Raw genomic sequence first — 18,180 nt, 5'->3', positions numbered from 1 at the left:
CAAAGCATCCTGAGAGACTACAACAAGCAACTCTATGCCAATAAAATGGACAACCTGGAAGAACTGGACAAATTCTTAGAAAGGTATAACCTTCCAAGACTGAACCAGGAAGAAATAGAAAATATGAACAGACCAATCACAAGTAATGAAATTGAAACTGTGATTAAAAATCTTCCAACAAACAAAAGTCCAGGACCAGATGGTTTCACAGCTGAATTCTATCAAACATTTAGAGAAGAGCTGACACCCATCCTTCTCAAACTCTTCTAAAAAATTGCAGAGGAAGGAACACTCCCAAACTCATTCTATGAGGCCACCATCACCCTGATACCAAGACCAGACAAAGGTACTACAAAAAAAGAAAATTACAGACCAACATCACTGATATCACAGAAATTGAGACAGAGATGTAGAGAACAAAAGTATGGACACCAAGGGGGGAAAGCCGGGGGTGATGGTGGTGGTGGTGTGATGAATTGGGAGATTGGGATTGACATGTATACACTGATGTGTATAAAATGGATGACTAATAAGAACCTGCTGTATAAAAAATAAATAAAAAAATAAAGGTTTTATTAAAAAAAGAGTCTATGATATTGTAAACCAAATAGTTCTTAATGAGAAAGACAGCTTTTCCTGATAATAAAAGAGATTATACTGAAGTGCTTTGCCCATAGGTCCTCAAAAGAAGAAACTAACATAGTTAAAAAAAAATTTCAAAATAAACCCTTAGATCATTTAATCAATTCAGCATACATTTATTGTACCTTCTGAACTACTGGGCACACTACATGTTATTGAATATGCAGGGATGGGTAAAACAGACATAATCCCCCTTTCCATCTGTGTAAGCAGTATAACTTCCAGTCAAGTCATCCAAAATAAACCAACACTAGTCTCAGTCAGATCAGTCAGGGTAAAACTATTTACCATAAACTAATAAATGTTGGTTAATGTTTAACAAAATTATTGCATTCGTATGGGGTAGTTTCTTATAATAATTATGTAGCAGTGCTAGTTATTTTACTAACGCCATTTCTAGTTCATAACATAAAATTCTGATTTTAACATGTAGGACTGTATCTTTCTGTTTTCTTTAGCTACTAGAAAGGAGAGAGGGAGGATGCATGTAATCATTAGATACCAGCACACATTTCTGTTTTATTTTCCTTGGAAATTATTTGGTCTGCTTGCAGGCTTTTCCAACTCATCTTAACTCTTTGTAAACATTAATAACTGGATGTCAGTAAACCTGTAACAGTTTAGTCCAAATACAACTCTTCACAAAGACTGAAAGAATGAAATTTGCAAACAATCTTATGTTTCTAACAGATTTCTCTCCAAGGTGTTGAACATTTTCAGTGGCTAAGTAACTATTAAGGAATCTGGTACAAGTATTAGATAAAATGTCCTTTTCCTTATTTATAGGCATTCATGATATATTCTGGATAATAATTCTTTATTACATGCAATACAAATATATTTACATTTTTTCCAAAGAATTAAAAATTATTTTTTTGCTGTTTTCTGAAACGTGTAAACATAGAACTTGAGATTTTTCTTCGCATTTTAAAGACTGGAAATGAGGTACTCTAGTGTTTTGAAAACTGCCTTAGGTAATACCATAATTTAATTTAGCATAAAATGGCATAGTCATGCATAAGTTTTTTGGGTTTTTTTCTCACCCCTTTTTTTATTGTGGTAAGAATATTTAACATGATGTCTACTCTCTTAACAGATTTTTAAGTGTACAGTATAGTATTGTTATATACAGTATAGGCACAGTGTTGTACAGCAGATCTCTAGAACTTACCTTGCATAACTGAAATTTGTACATGTTGATTAGAAACTCTTATTTCCCCGTCCTGTAGCTCCTGTTAGCCACCATTCTATTCTTGGCTTCTTTGAGTTTGACTATTTTAAATACCTCATATAAGTGGAATCATGCAGTATTTGTCCTGTGACTGGCTTGTTTAACTTAGCATAATGGCCTCAAGGTGTATTTATGTTGTCACAGTTGCAGGGCTTTCTTTTCTTTTAAAATAGAATAATATTCCATTGCATGTATATGCCACATTTTCTTTATCCATTCATATCTTTTTTTCTTTATCCATTCACAAGATTGTTTCTATATCTTGGCTATTGTGAATAGCGCTGCAGTGAACTTGGGAGTGCTGTTTCTTCAAGATTCTGATTTCACTTCTTTTTGATAAATACCCAGAAGTGGGATTGCTGGATCATATGGTAGTTCTACTTTTTATTTTTTTGAGGAACTTCACTATAACTGTTTTCCATAGCAGCTGCACCATTTTGCATTCTCACCAACAGTGTACAAAGGTTCCAGTTTCTCCACATCCTCACCAACACTTGTTGTCTTTTGTTTTTTGATAATAGCTATCATAACAGCTATGAGGTGATATTTCATTGTGGTTTTGATTTGTATTTCCCTGATGATTAGTGGCGTTGAGAATCTTTTCATATACATGTTGGCCATTTGTATGTCATCTTTGGAGAAACGTCTATTCATATTTTTAGCCCATTCTGTAATTGGGTCATTAGTTTCTTTGCTGTTGAGTTGCAGGAGTTCCTTATGTATTTTGGAGATTAACCCTTTGTCAGAAACATGGTTTCCAGATACTTTCTCCCATTACATATGTTGCCTTTCACTCTTTTGTTTCCTTTGCTATGCAGAAGCTTTTCAGTTTAATGCAGTCCCACTTGTCTGTTTTGGCTTTTGTTGCCTGATTGCAAATATTTTTGATCAGTCTTTGGCTAGTCTTATCGTGTCTTTTGACATACATAAGTATTATATTTATATTTTTATATATATTTATTTTCTTTATGTTTTTTTGCTTTTTGTGTCATGCTTGAGAAATCCTTTCCCACATCATAAAATTATGGAAGATATCTTCTTCTTTAACATTTTAAAGCTGTGCTTTTCACATTTATTTTGGATGTATAATGTGAGGTAGGAAAAATTTTCCCCAAGTGATAACCATTTGTCCCAGTACCATTCATTGAGGAGTCCATTCTTTCCCCACTGATTTATAACGCCATTTTGGTCCTACACATCTCTTCTGTTCTGTTGCTTCGTTTATTCCTCTAATACCATGTTATCTTAATTACTGTGGCTTTAACAATACGTCTTAATATCATGTAGGGAAAGTACTCCCTCTTGTTTTACCTAGAAAATTGTTTCTGTTATTCTTGGCCCTTTGCTATTCCATATGAATTTTAGGATCAGACTTTTGAGTTTCCCAAAAATTCCTGTAGAGATTTTGATCGGAAGCATTATAAAGGTTGAATTTATTGAAATCATAGATTAATTTGGAGAGAATTGACATCATATGATACTCATTTTTCCCACCCAGTTTCCCACCTGTTTATCTCTTCCATTAAAAAAAAAATGCAGTAAAAGAAGTCCATTTAGAGCACACGTAAATATGTTCTAGTATATCTTTTCCCAGTAAAACCTTACAGTTTTTGTTGCTGTACAAATGGATCTTTTTTCCTGTTTTATAATCTGAGTGGTTATTACTAGTGAGTAGGAATATTAAGGATTTTTATGTTAATCTTTCATTTAGCAACTTTGCTGATTTATTAGTTCTAATAGTTCTAAATAATTTACCTATAGATTCTTTTGGATTTATTACGTAGAAAATCATTTGGTTTGTCAGTGCAATTTTGTCTCTTACTGCTTCATTTCGTACTTGATTTATTGCATTAACTAGGGCCTCTATCCAGTATTAAATAGAAGGCACCTTTTTTTTCTTGATTTTAGTGGGAATGCATCTAAAATTTTATTGTTATGGATGGTGTTCACTACAGTTTTTTTAACATATTCTTTATCTGTTCTATGATGCTATCATCCTGAAGTTAAGATTTCTCCATTGGATGGTTCTTACTCAGATCAGAATCTTGTATGCAATTAAAAAAAAGTATACATCTGGCTTCATTCCCAGATTCGCTGCTATCTAGAGTTTAGGGATTTGTACTTTTGAAAGCATTGTGGGTGATCAGAGGCTTTTTTGTTTTTGTTTCCATCATGGAGGTTGAATTTTAGTGAATGGTTTCTACATCAGATGAAATAAATGATCATATGTTTTTTAAATTGATAGTATGGTTGTCAGTAATAGATATTCTATTGTTGAACTCATTCATGCATTTCTAGAATAAATGAGTAGGCTCCCAGTAATAGCCCAGGGCATGATACAGGATGATCAGGAGGGACTAGAATGATGATAACAATAATAATGGAAAATAGAGAATTGTAAATGTAGGTGGAAGGGAGAAAACATTTAAAAAGGGCATTAACTTTGATATTAAAATGCTTTAAATCAGGAGTTTTGTGATTGCATACCCGACCAGTGAAAATAATTGAGCATGTACTCCCAGTATGTGTGTGTTTAAAACTATGCATGTGTTTTATAGTACTAATACTTTACGCATAACACATGCAAAATTTAAGTGAGATAAAGATGAAAAAGTTACTTTAAAAATAAGTTTGCTTTATTTAATGGTATAAAATATTTTCATTCTTCAAGTTTTATTAGTTTTTATTGAAAACAATATGGTTGACTATGATTTCTAAAATTTCTTAAAATCTTGGTTTAATACAGTGACAGTAATTTAAAGATTTGAATCTAAATTCACTTTACTTTGATACTTGGTCTTGATGACTATCATGGCTGAAAAGATACCTACAACACGCAATACAGATCCAAATGGAAGAGTATGTCATAGGTTGAGATTCCTATATTTTTCAGTCGCATTTGGTAAATATTAAAAGGTCTTTTGTTGAAATTTTCCATAGTCTCTGATGATGTTATAGTTGGTCTTACAAACTAATCGGAAGTTTTCATATTTTATTAGGGCATGTTCAAAACCCAATGATTATATTTATTTGGAAGATTTAAAAACAGTTTAGAAAAAGCTGTTACCAACTTTAAATGTATAGATATGAGATTTTTTAAAAAATAGGTGACATACTGTTTTTGGTAAAGTCATAACATCCCTTTAACAAATGCACTCTCCGTAGTTTGAATTTATTTTGAAAAGCAGTTTTTAGTCTCCACACTGTTAAAATACCACCTTAACCTGCAGAGACAGATTAGTAACTGCTAAGAAGGTGCAAAATAGTGGTTTAATAGTCTTCTATTTAGGCAGGGAAGCTTTCTTGCAGAGAATATGTGTGGAGACACAACAGTATTTTCACAGAAGGGAAATGACTGTCTTTGGAGAACATCTGTTAGGTAGATGATATAGTATTGCTTGTCCTTTTGTAAAAGAAAAATGAAAAGTCAGTTTTCTAAGTTTCACAACAGTTTTTTTGTCCACTGCCTATCTCATTTTTATTTTAATGTTTCTGCTCTTGAAAGGCCTTGTTTTTATAAAATTGACTACATTGATGAAATTCTATAATGCATGACTGACAATCCTCATATGGAATGCCCACTTTTCTCTCAGGATTTCTCTGATACTGCATATGACACATGACTCTGGCATGGGGTCGCAGTGAGGACATCAAGTTATTCTGTATATTAAATGTTGGAAAGCCTAGTTCCTTTTTGGAAAATATAAACATAATGAACATTCAAATATTTTTTCTTAACCTACTCCATTTTGGATGCTACAACCTTAAACTATATCCTAGTTACAAGTCAAGAAGTTCACAAATTCTTGATTCTGCCCCAGCATTCAGAAACTTACTAGTCCAGGGTAGCGGTAGAGGAGTCTCTTAATTTGAAAGTCTAAAGGACCTGGGGAAATGTTCATGCTATGGATTTAAGACAATTCTGCAAAATACTATATTCTCTATACTTTTGTAACTATGCCTAAATTAATTTTTAAAGGACCTCATAAGCAGTCTTCTTACCAGAATTTATTTGAAAAGTAATTAATGCCATAATTATGTCATAGTTCAGAACTATTTGAAGTTCAGGCTTCTCAAACAAATTCAGACTGGTTGTCTTCATTAGCAGTTAATGAATCTGTGTTGTGCTTTATTACTTGAAGTATTAACTTTTCCCCCTCCCCCCCATGCCTCTTAAGTAATAGGAGTGAAACATCCACATCTGATAACACAGAAACTTATCAAGACAGTACAAGGTAAGCTTTTGAATTTCTGTTATTTTAGTAAATAATACCTATCACTTTGTAATAGTGGATTTTTAAATTAAAAAATTTAAATTCAGTTAAATCATTAGACATAATGCATAAGTTAGCAGTTTAGAAATAAATGATGCAGTTGCTTTTACAGGTCACGTTAAATTAGGAGCGTGTAGCTCTCCTCTTTCACTGTGGTCAGGTTTCTTCCATGCATAATTTAGGCAGAGTTGTCAATATTGAACTGTCCCTGGCTGAAACTGAGATATTAAAACCCAGTGATGCATGATCCTCAAAATATTTTGAAATGTTGATCATTCTGATGGCTGATGCTTTTGTTTTTCACTTTTCCTATGAATTTTGTATGTTAGAGTCTTAGAACTAGGATAAATTAAAGATACACCATATGGATGTAAGTCTTTTAAAAGTTTTAATTTCCTAGATATGGTGTTTCCATACTGGGACACCATGGGATATTTAGAATTTATGGGGGACATACAGTGACATCTACTGGTTACAGGAATGACTAAATTAAGTTGTTTGAATCTAACTACTTAATAAATGGGACAGCTAGGTTCGTTATTATTTTTGTTTAGGCCTCTTGTAGAGGTACCATGAAAAAATTTCCTAGACACTAAGGGTACTGTAAACTGAGATTGTTGAGGAATATCTATTGTAGATTATTTATTGAAAACATAGTTTTTTAAAAATGAGAGAACCTTTGATTAGTCTATAATTATAACTTTTAAAGAAAGAAATAATTATTGGTCAAAAAATAGCTCATCATTTTTACGTTATGATTTCAAATTCAGTATGCTGCATTTAAAATTGTTTTATAGTTCTTCTGGGCATCCCACCTTTAAGTGTCCCTTGTGTCAAGAATCAAATTTTACCAGACAGCGTTTACTGGATCACTGTAATAGTAATCACCTATTTCAGATAGTTCCTGTGGTAAGTATGTATGTTTAAGACAGTCTTCTGTTTAAGGTATGCTGTCCCATTTATTTTACTTCATGTGTACAAGGGAAAGTGGTTACTTTAAATTTGGTGGGGCATTATCAGTAAGGTATATTTTGTCAACAAAGGATTGATGACTGTGAAGCTAAATGAGATATTTAAAATCCCAGTAACTAACTTATAAAAAGGCATATGCTTAATTGTGAGCGTAAAGTACGAGAATAGCCTGGAAAAGAGCGGAGTAAGGAAAGGTGAACTGAGGACTCACTACCAAGGAGTAGCATTGTAAATTGTATCCTTGCAGAATGTGGTATATGAGTGCATAGAGCAAGGAAGGAAAAGAATCATACTTTCTTTTTGATGCATACATATCTTTTTGATGCCATTTTGAGGGTGTGTATGAAAGTGGTGAGACCTTTTTTGATGACTGAAGGAGATAGAGCAAAGTGCAGGATTCCAACATAGTGTTAATGGTTCTACAACTCCACATTTGGAACATGAGTTTCAATTTCAGCTGTATATCAAACAGGAGAAACTGAGCTGGAAGAGATACTTCCCATTTTGATATGTAAATATTTTCTTCAGAAATTAGAAGGAAAATGTATCAATAGATAAAATAAGGATTGTGGGTACATCTTAGCAATTTTACAAAAAGTTGTGGAAGAGTATGCCCCAGTATGCCCTTAAAGTCTCGTGTAGCGCCAAGGGAGATACCCCACCTACTTTGCTCATTAGGAGAGGGTCTGTTACTGTTAAGTCAACAGATACAGTGCCAAAGACGTCTCTAAGGAAGAATCTCATATTGAAGAGATTTCATTTGTTTTATATTGCATTAGTGAATTTTTGTTTCTGCATTATATTCAATATAGCACAAACTTTGGCTATAGTCCAGTTACTAAAGTTCTGTTTTGTTTCATTTCAGTCTGTAATCCATTCACTTTTTAAGATGTACTTACTTCATTTGAAACCTTAAGGATACAATTTAAAGCTTCCTTTACTTTCATCTTACTTATAAATGAAATTAAGCTAATAATAATTATATCACAGTTATTATGTGGCTCTAATGAGAATTACATACTGGTTATTGGTAATTATTATTACAGTTGGTTAAGGCTGGATATGGTGTTTCTGTTAAAACAGTAGAATAATGAGATTTAAGTAATAGAATATGTAAGATCTCTCTTTTTATTGTGTTGTGTTAGATTAGTGTAATTTATCTAAGGTAATTTGGTCTATAAATAATCTATTCATGAAATTTGGCTCTTAGAAATGCTTTTCATGTAGATTTTTTTGTAACATGTTTTAATACTTTCAATGATGATGTTTGGTTATTTTCATTATTTTTTATTTGAAATACTGTGTTTCTTATAGACATGTCCTATTTGTGTATCTCTTCCTTGGGGAGATCCTAGCCAGATTACTAGAAATTTCGTTAGTCATCTAAATCAAAGACATCAGTTTGATTATGGAGAATTTGTGGTAAGTGAGTTTTTCAAGATTAAGAAAATACCATTTAAATATTGACGTTAAATTAACTTTTTCAATCTAGACTTGAGTTTTGAGGCAAGATGTATCATACTGGACAGTTATAGAGCAAGTTCTGTTGTTTTTATGATAATATAGGTGAACTTTGGTTTGTAGAAGTGGTGAAAGTTGAATTTACTGTCCACCTTCTATATTAGAGAGATAATTAATAGAGGAAGAGCAAACCCCCAGATTAACAAAAGGATGATATATGTAAACTGTCTAGATTTAAGGAAAATTATACCTGCTAGAAAAGTAAAATTGGTATGACAAGTGGAGGATGTATTTCTCGTGTAGTGTAAGTAGCTTGTTAAACTCATAATAGATTTCTTATATCTGCACGTGAGACACATTCTTTTTAAAAATGAGGGAGCTTATTTATGTAAAGCCAGGTTGAATGGTAGATTCTGGCCTTAGTTCACTGCTTTAACAGAGTGCATGAGGGAAGTTATATAATATAAAAATGGATCCCCAGAGCAAAGCATGAGGTTAATTTCTACTTCCCAAATGTGTCTTGATAGTTACAAAAAAAAAATCATATGACTTTCGTTTTATGAATTGTGAAATTGCATTTTATTCATCTTCAGTGAATTAAAACCTTATCTAATTCAAGATTCAGCCTGACAAAGAATGGTTCATACTTGTTTTCCAGTTTATGTAATAAGCACAGACATGTGCAATTCTGAGACTGGCATGAACAGAATTTCCATTTCTTCTGCCCTCCAGTGCTAAAATTATGTCATTCTTGATATATATATTTTTTTATTTTGTGTAATTTGCATTTTTTAGTCATACTGTATAAAAATGTATGTAATAATATTTCAAATATATGTAAAATTCAAGTGTACTCTGATAATTTTAGCAGTTTTATGGAGTAATTATAGGTTATTCTTAAATTCTCAATGTAAGAAAGGTTACTGCATCTGGAGAACTATGTGTTTGGAAAAACAAAAATTTATTTTGTGAACCACTTTTGATCTAATTGTCAGATTGTTTTACCTTGGCACAGAAGAACATGTAATTTGAGTTATTTGAGATTGTCAAATGGAGGCCTATTTTAAAGCAAATCCATGGACCATAATTGAAAGGAAATAGAATTTTTCTAGTTAAGGAGCAGTAGTATAATCAGATTGAGTGAACTGTAGTTTTTACCTTTATGTTACGATTAAGATGATGTTAATTCAACTCTCTTAATGTAATAAGTGCTTATTTTCTTTAAAATGAATATACCTTCCGACATTGGCATTCTTTTCTAGAGATGACAGAAAATTTATGATTGTGGGTTACCCTTAACTATACTACTTTCAATTAATAACTTATCATAAAGCACTGTAACTCTCAAATTTCATTCTCTGCTGATCCTCTGTTGTTTGTCAATTATTCCTAAATAATTATAACTGAATTTTTTAAATTAAAAGTTCAGGTATTTAGTGCTTATATTTTAAAGAAGTATATGGTGTAACATAAACTGTTTCAAGTATGTGTAATGTGTATCCAGATGTGTAATGTATTGGACTAAGTATTGAGTAATTGAGTGTGTTTTTCCTATTGACATGTTAATGTTACTGTTTTTAGAATCTTCAGCTAGATGAGGAAACCCAGTATCAAACTGCTGTTGAAGAATCTTTTCAGGTAAACATCTGAAGGCTGTAGACGTCTCTGCATCTTTGTACCTGCAAGTGCCATCTTTAAGGAGAAAACTACATGAACTCGCCGTTTCAGTAACTTGATGTGTATATTAATAAAAGTAATTCAGTCTATTGTTTTAGTTTTTAATTGAAAAATAAAGGTGGGCCATCTAAAAACTTCATTCTCTTGATAAGTTAAAAGATAAAAGTTAGGACATTATCTTTAAAAGCATTAAAAGGATTATATTTCATTAATGTAATGGTGATAAAGGGAATCCCTGTTGTACTTATCTTTTTTATATTACATATTGAGTTTTTCCTTGCTTTTGAAATTTGGTGCAGTTCCTCCCATTGACATTATTGTACACAGGTAACACAGTACCAAATTGTGAAAGATGTGATTGATATAAACCTAACAAATCTGAGCCAGTTATTTGAGTTGCAGAATGGAGACTTGAAGTGCTAAATGAAACAATCCAAAGGAAACTTTTTAAAATACAGATTCTAGCAGAAGAATTCAACTATTATAAGAAAATTGTATTTATATGACGTTTAGTATTTTTGAAGACTAGTGAGATTTCTTTACTAATCTTGACTCTTTAAAAAGTGAAAGCTCATTTATAGATACTTCCTTTTTGCTGTTAGAAGGAAATATCAAGAGAAAAATTTATTTCTTTGGTGGGCAGTTGATAATTTCAAATTTTGTTTGTTTGGCTGACTAATTTGTAAGCCTAAAGTACAGTAAGCTGAATTACAGCTCTTTGGCCTCAGAATTTTCAATAGCAGAATTGATGATTAGCTAAGACGAAACTTTTATTAGAAACTTTCAGTTGGTGATATTACATTCTATATATATATTTAAATGAGAGGTTTGACTTCATCTCAGTTTAGAAATTCGTTCAAATCTAAAGATGTATATGCATATATACATACACTTTTGTATGTGTATATACACATATATGCATGCAGTTTGTCAGGTTATATACAGAACTTCTATTAAGATTTTAAAAATGCACAAGCAATATGGGATCGAAGTATTTATCTGATTTGATTAAAATTTTGTATGTCACCAAATTTTTAAAGTAACAGTCAAATGCTAAGTCATCTACTTGGCTACTATTACACCTTAAAAATGAGTTTACACACCTACACAATTACCTGTTTATATGGTGCTCATTTGTTATCTTAAAGGTAATGTGGGACTATAGTAGTGAGATGGATTCTACCAGCCACTCTGTTTCATTAACATTTTAGTCAAAAACTGGGTTTGTTCTTAGTATTCATTAATGAGAATCATAAAGTAACTTGTACTAGAAGGCCCAAATCACAGAATAAAAGATAAAGAGTGGATTAGCTGACATTCCATACTAATACATTGTTGATGCTTTCTTTAAAATAAATAACTTAAAAGAACATAAAAGAAAATCTCAGAAGTAGTTTGCTGCTAATATATACATATATTGTATAAAAAGGTATATTTTGGTTTTGTTAAAATCCTTGTTGACTTTTCTACAGTGAACATTTTTTTAACTTGATTTAATAAAAATGTTAATTTTGGAAGTGGAGTTTTGTAAAAACCTTTTTCAGTCAAGCAGTAATTTATGGGTAGTAATAACAATCACCAAAAAGCCATACATCTTAACATATGCCTTGGTTGTGTTATTCGAAAGAGTGATGTTTACTATGTGCTTGAACATTTCTCTGCGGTTACATGAGTGTAATTGTAAGAATAGCTGTTTAACGAACTCTTTTTTAAAAAGACTTTTGACCATAGGTTTTTCCAGTTTAAGCAATAACTTTAGTACTTTCTTTCAAAATTTAGGACTTCCAGTATGTCAAGTTAAACCATTCTGAGATTTGAGAACTTCTTTAAAGGAAAATTGTAGAGATCATCTTGAAATTGTGTTTTGAAGTTTGTGGGTTAGTTATATATCATTTATAGTCTGGTGTGTCTTTCATATAAGTTTTTTTCATAAGGAAAATATTGACTTTATTTGCTTTTATCTGGGAGCTCCTCAGTATGGAAATGTTTGTTTAAAACCTCCCATCCTTTTGTCAGTGGATTAGGAATAGGGATTGGCTTTACAGATACACAGTTTAAATTCATGAGACAGTCCTTGTTTTTAATATGCATATAGCTGAGTCAGGATAAGGGAGGAAACTGTATTGATGCTCTACCTAAATTTCAGAATACCACTTACAGGTGTCAACAAATTACAGTTTATGTTGTTAAACAGTCTTATTTGAGATGTATTGCTTTATTTTTCAATTAAACGTGGTTTTCTCCTACTTGTGTGTCTAATTAAAATTTTGTCGAGAGGCAAACATGATAACATTTAACTCTCATAACACCCTGGAAGACATGTAGGAGATAACCCATTATTTTGCACTTAAAAAAGTGGATAGGAGAAAGATACCAGATGGTGATCCTATATGTTGGGTTTAACTTTACAAACCTATTTTATCTTTATTTCAAATGTTAATCAACTTATAAAGCTATTTTATCGAGTGTTCACACAGCAGGATTTTCACACCATGCTAGCAACCAGACACAAAGCTAGTTAACTGGTTAACAGACATTTTTAAATGGAAAAGTTACCCTCAAATAAGGTATCAGGGTTCTAAGGATATATTGCCAAATACGTCACATACCTGTTGCATGCTTAGCAAGTATTAATTACAATCTTCAGTGAATTACAACTTTATAGGAACCCTTTAGGGCTGCTACTCAAAGAATAAACCCTCTCTGGAGGTTGTGATATTTGTAGAAAAGGTGTGGCCCAGAATACATGTAAATACATGTACTATAAAACGTAATAGAAATATGAATAAAGTACTCATTCCACGATATCACTTAATATGCAATATAATTTTCTAATTAGGCAGTACAGTTCTGAAAAAAGATGGGGAATGGAAATGAGTTATATCAAGAGACTAAAAGAAGATACAGAGACCTGAAAATGTGTGTTACAGCCTGCATCACCCCAACGGCGATTGTCCAATCCTGAGGCTGAGAAATGGGAGTGACTGCACTGTCGCTCACCCCGAAATGAGGAAGATAAATGTGTGTATTTTATTAGGTACTTGACTGGCAAACTTGCATTACACTATACCATGCAATTTCCTGTGTAATAAGAATTCTTAATAGATTGGTGAAGGATATACCATTGCAGAATATAAGATGAACGGGCAGGGGAGTGAATACGGAGGAGACGTTAATGAATTATAGCCATTCTAAGGAGGTTATGGAGAGGAAGAAAATACACAAGATGTGAGGGAGGAAATGGCATGTCTGTCTAAATGGGCAAAATAATGGTGTATGACACTGAAATTGTGAACAATAGCCTAAGTAATCAGAGCACAGATAAAGAAAAGTTGCTAGAATCCCGTAAGTCCCCTTGTTCCTACTTGCCACTACTACCAACTTTTTTTTTTTCCTGGCCATGCCACGCAGCATGTGGGATCTTAGTTCCCCTACCAGGGATTGAACCCGTGCCCCCTGCATTGGTAGCGCAAAGTCTTAACCACTGGACCACCAGGGAAGTCCCACCACCAACTTCTAATACCACAGATTGTTTTGTCTGTTTTTATACTCTTAAAAATGGAAGCACTCAGTAAAAATTATATCTGGCTACTTTTGCTCAGTATTGTTTTGAAATATCTAGGTCAGTTTTTAGTCTATAGCTACCTACAGTAAATTGTCTTTTCTGTCCAGAACAGAAAAGCTAAAAAGTAGCTTCTAAAGCTACTTTTAAATATTTGTGTGGAAGTTAAGTGTATTGCAAGTGGTTCTTTCTCCATGTGTGTTGACACCTAGTGGTTCCATGTCTAGATAAAACCTGAAAACTGACTGGTCTTCCCCTCGTAATAACTGAGGAAAAACAGGTGAAGAGTGTAACCAAATGGTTTTCCACTGAAACGAGGTAAGAACCTGACCTTTCTAATAAACTAGGTATAAGATGTTCTGTTTTCAGGGCATTTTGTAGGAACAAGATTTTAATAAGTATGTAAGGACTATATTTTCTGGTAATATTGTGTAATGCTACCAGTAGAAACTTAAAGGGCTGCTGCAGTAGATACAGAAGAAGGGGTAAATGCATCTTTCCTAGGATACTAAAAGCATTTAAAACAACTAAGCCTAGTTTCTTGGGCTAGATAGCCTAGTTTTGATGATTCTGCAGGTTGATACATGGTTTTAGACAAATTATGTAGCCTCTCATCTATGGATTGTGAAGATTAAGCATTAATACACAAAGTGCTTGGGACAGCCTGTTACCTTTACTATTACTGTGTATTCAGTACAAACTTACCAATTATGTTTACATCTGGCAGGTCTCTTCAGTCTCTATAAAATTTTGTCGGGAAAATCTGTAATAATTTTTTCCCCTCCTTTTAGAATATAGAACCTAAAGGGTTATTAAGTCTTCGCTAGCATCAATTTTTGTAGGAACATCTGAGACATTGTCTCCAAGAAGTACAACTACTACAGACAATGAGAAATTCTAAATTAAAAATACCTTTTAAAATAATCCTTATAAAGAATAATCAGCTGATGATCATCCTTCTGTTTAGAAGAAAACTTAAAATATTTGTAATATTAGCAAATCACTTGAATAACTTGTATATGATTACCTAGGTTATTTGGTAGTCTTTAAGACCTTTAAGTTTTAAATCGTTTTTCTGAGCTTTTTGAAAAGTTCATGAATGTTTGTTTAGTATTACTCTATACCAACTTTTTATGTTTCCAGATAGAATATTAAACTCATTACATTAATAATATTTTTAGTGGAAAATAAATGTTTCAGCGAGGTTAGTGGCACTGTTTGGCATCTTTACAGATCTCTTTAATATCTGGCTTAATGGATGACAGCTGGGTTCTTATAACCATCTTCATTCAATCTGTTGTGATAGGTTGTTTTGGTTAAAGGATATGAAGGCAATCTAGTTTCACATAGATAGTGTAGTTGGAAAAGGGAATATTAGTAACCTCAAAAAAGAAAAGATATTTGTGGATATTCTTTCATAATACACCAAACTCGGCAAATGGTAATCTGCAAACTGAAACCATGTCAGACTTTTTGTGCACTGTCACAGTAAAATCCCATTTGTCTGTCTTCCACTTTGAATGGATCTTTTTACCCATGCATTATTTTGTAACATTGTTTAATGGTCAGTTGGAAAATAGTAGCATGAGTTATGTAGATGTTCCAAATGTTGACACATTTAAAAAATATATCAATCATATCTGTTAATATGACCATTGATTGAGAAGATCACAGCTTTTTCAAAATTCTGATTTTTGCTTAAGACCTCAGATTTTATCATTGCAACAAATAGTTGGTTGTTTCCTTGAAGTAAGTCTGAATAAACATGGTTCATCAGTTGTTCTTTCAAGCAAAAATGGCAGTGCGATAAAAAGCAAACAGCCAATTGAGCTCAAAACTTATAGTTGCACAAGTACATTTCCTTGAGACAGTCATTGCACCTTGTAAGTGCTTTGTGCGTTATTTCCGTATCATTATACAGAATATCAAAAAGACTTGTACTTAAGGATTAAATTTTAATACAATTAAAGATTTCACTGATCAACGGGTAAAGCTGTTTTCTCCCCTCTGGCACTTGGGTGCATGATATAAATACTGGTATGTTTGGTGCCACTGCCTTGATTCATGCTAAGACACCAACACTGCAAATAACATGGTAAGGTAAGTAAAAATGTCTTAGTATTTTTATGAAAATATTTTTGACCTCACAGACCCTTGGAGGTGTTCATGTTCAGAAACCATTTCCCCTTCCCCAGGGTTCATATACCACCCTTTTGGTAGAGAATATGTTTTGTTTTAGCACATTCTTTGCATTTTCTTCATGGTGTCGTGTAAAGTACAAAAGTTTTGAATTTTGATGAGGTCCACTTTATCTTTTTTTTGTTTTCCTTTCATGGGACTGTGCTTTTGGTGTCTTGTCTAAGAAATCTTTGCCTAACCTAAACCTAAGGTGTCATATTTTCTATATTTTAAGTTTTATCGTTTTTTCTCTTCCATCTAAGTCTATGATCTGTTTAAGGTTAATTTGTGTATGGTATGAAGTATAGCGCTTGCATGTAGATATCCAGCACCTGGCTTGCCTTTCCCCAAAGAATTGCATTGGCACCTTTGATAACAGTCTGTTGACCATAGTAAAAGGATTTATTTTAGGACTCTGAATTCTGTTCTATTCATCTATATCTGTCCTTATGCCAATACTACACTGTCTTGATAATTGTAACTTTGTGGTGAGTATTGGAAATCATAAGAAAGTCCTTCAAATTTGTTCTTTGTCAAAACTGTTTTGGTTGTTATAGGTCTTTTGCATTTTCATGTAGATTTTAGGATCTACTCATCAGCTTCTGCAAAAGTATGGTACTTTTCTTTTTTATTTATTGAGGTAAGATTGGTATATAACACCATATAAATCTCAGGTGTACAACGTTGTAAACTGATATTTGTATATGCTACAAAAGTAATCACCACCGTAAGTCTAATTACCATTCATCACCATACAGTTGATCCCCTTCACCCATTTTGCCCTCCCCCACCAATCCCGTTGTCTTCTGGTAAGCACCAATCTGTCCTCTGTATCTATGAGTTTTTGTTTTGTTTTGCTTGTTTTTTTTTAGATTCCACGTATAAGTGAAAACATGTGGTATTTGTCTTTCACTTAACAAAATACCCTCAAGGTCCATCCATGTCTTAGATGCCGTGTCTTTTATGGCCAGTATTCCATTGCATATATGTAACACATCTTCTTTATCCGTTCACTTACTGATGGACACTTAGGTTGTTTCGATATCTTGGCTATAGTAAATAATGCTGAATATTATTTACTGAAATGAACATAGAGGTGCATATATCTTTTTTTTTTTAAAATAACTCATGTCACTTTATTTAAGGAACTAGAACCTCTTAAGGAAAATAAAATATGTATTTAAATAGCTATAACACAAATGAATATCATGATGGTGAAACAAACTGCTAATATAATTCCGAGAAAGAGAATTTGCAGCTAGGATTGCATATATCTTTTTAATTTGTTTTCATATTCTTCAGATAAATACCCAGAAGTTGAATAGCTGGATCGTATGGCAGTGTCTGTCTGTCTGTCTTCCTTCCTTCCTTCCTTCCTTCCTTTCTTTCCTCTTTCTTTCTTTCCTTCTCTCTCTCTCTCTTTCTTTCCTCTCTCTCTCCCCCCCTCTCCCTCTCCCTCATCCCTCTCTCTCTCTCTTTCTTTTTGGCTGCATTGGGTCTTCGTTACTGCGTGTGGGCTTTCTCTAGTTGCAGTGACTGGGGGCTACTCTTCATTGCGGTGCATGGGATTCTCATTGCGGTGGGTTCTCTTGTTGCAGAGCACGGGCTCCAGGCACGTGGGCTTCAGTACTTGTGGCACACGGGCTCAGTAGTTGTGGCTCACAGGCTCTAGAAGCACAGGTTCAGTAGTTGTGGTGCATGGGCTTAGTTGCTCCGCGGCATGTGGAATCTTCCCGGACCAGGGCTCGAACCCATGTCCCTTGCATTGGCAGGCGGATTCTTTTTTTTTTTTTTAAGTTTTAAATTTTTATTTATTTATTTATTTATTTATGGCTGTGTTGGGTCTTCGTTTCTGTGTGAGGGCTTTCTCTATTTGTGGCAAGTGGGGGCCACTCTTCATCATGGTGCGCGGGGCTCTCATTATCGCGGCCTCTTGTTGCGGAACACAGGCTCCAGACGTGCAGGCTCAGTAGTTGTGGCTCACGGGCCTCGTTGCTCCGCGGCATGTGGGATCTTCCCAGACCAGGGCTCGAACCCGTGTCCCCTGCATCGGCAGGCAGATTCTCAACCACTGCGCCACCAGGGAAGCCCGGCAGGCAGATTCTTAACCATTGCGCCACCAGGGAAGTCTGGCAGTGCTATTCTTAACTTTTTGAGGAACCTCCATAATGTCTTCCAGATTG

At 33.5% G+C, this 18,180-nt stretch overlaps 2 protein-coding genes across 4 annotated transcripts in view; both read left to right on the top strand.

Annotated features, from left to right (window-relative positions):
- Positions 1 to 12,503, top strand: part of RNF138 (ring finger protein 138) — a 39,769-nt gene extending 27,266 nt beyond the window's left edge. For 2 of the 3 annotated variants that reach the window (XM_082416226.1, XM_082416228.1), the window contains 4 exons: positions 6,052 to 6,108; positions 6,945 to 7,056; positions 8,434 to 8,541; positions 10,162 to 12,503. In XM_082416226.1, the coding sequence (XP_082272352.1) occupies positions 6,052 to 6,108; positions 6,945 to 7,056; positions 8,434 to 8,541; positions 10,162 to 10,230 (346 nt within the window). In that variant the 3' untranslated portion in view covers positions 10,231 to 12,503. The remainder of the gene's footprint in view (positions 1 to 6,051; positions 6,109 to 6,944; positions 7,057 to 8,433; positions 8,542 to 10,161) is intronic. The other variant, XM_082416227.1, reaches the window with a different exon arrangement.
- A 135-nt stretch (positions 12,504 to 12,638) lies between these two features.
- The window catches only part of MEP1B (meprin A subunit beta), an 88,094-nt gene continuing 82,552 nt past the window's right edge, over positions 12,639 to 18,180 (top strand). Inside the window, exons 1-2 of the mRNA XM_082416087.1 lie at positions 12,639 to 13,294; positions 14,047 to 14,137. The gene's annotated coding sequence lies outside the window, so the exon portion shown is untranslated. The remainder of the gene's footprint in view (positions 13,295 to 14,046; positions 14,138 to 18,180) is intronic.

This window comes from Balaenoptera physalus, assembly GCF_965194825.1.
Source record: "Balaenoptera physalus genome assembly, chromosome: 12".
Lineage (NCBI taxonomy): Eukaryota > Metazoa > Chordata > Mammalia > Artiodactyla > Balaenopteridae > Balaenoptera > Balaenoptera physalus.
The sequence above is the reverse complement of the archived record's forward strand: the minus strand, read 5'-3'. Positions and strand labels throughout refer to the sequence as shown.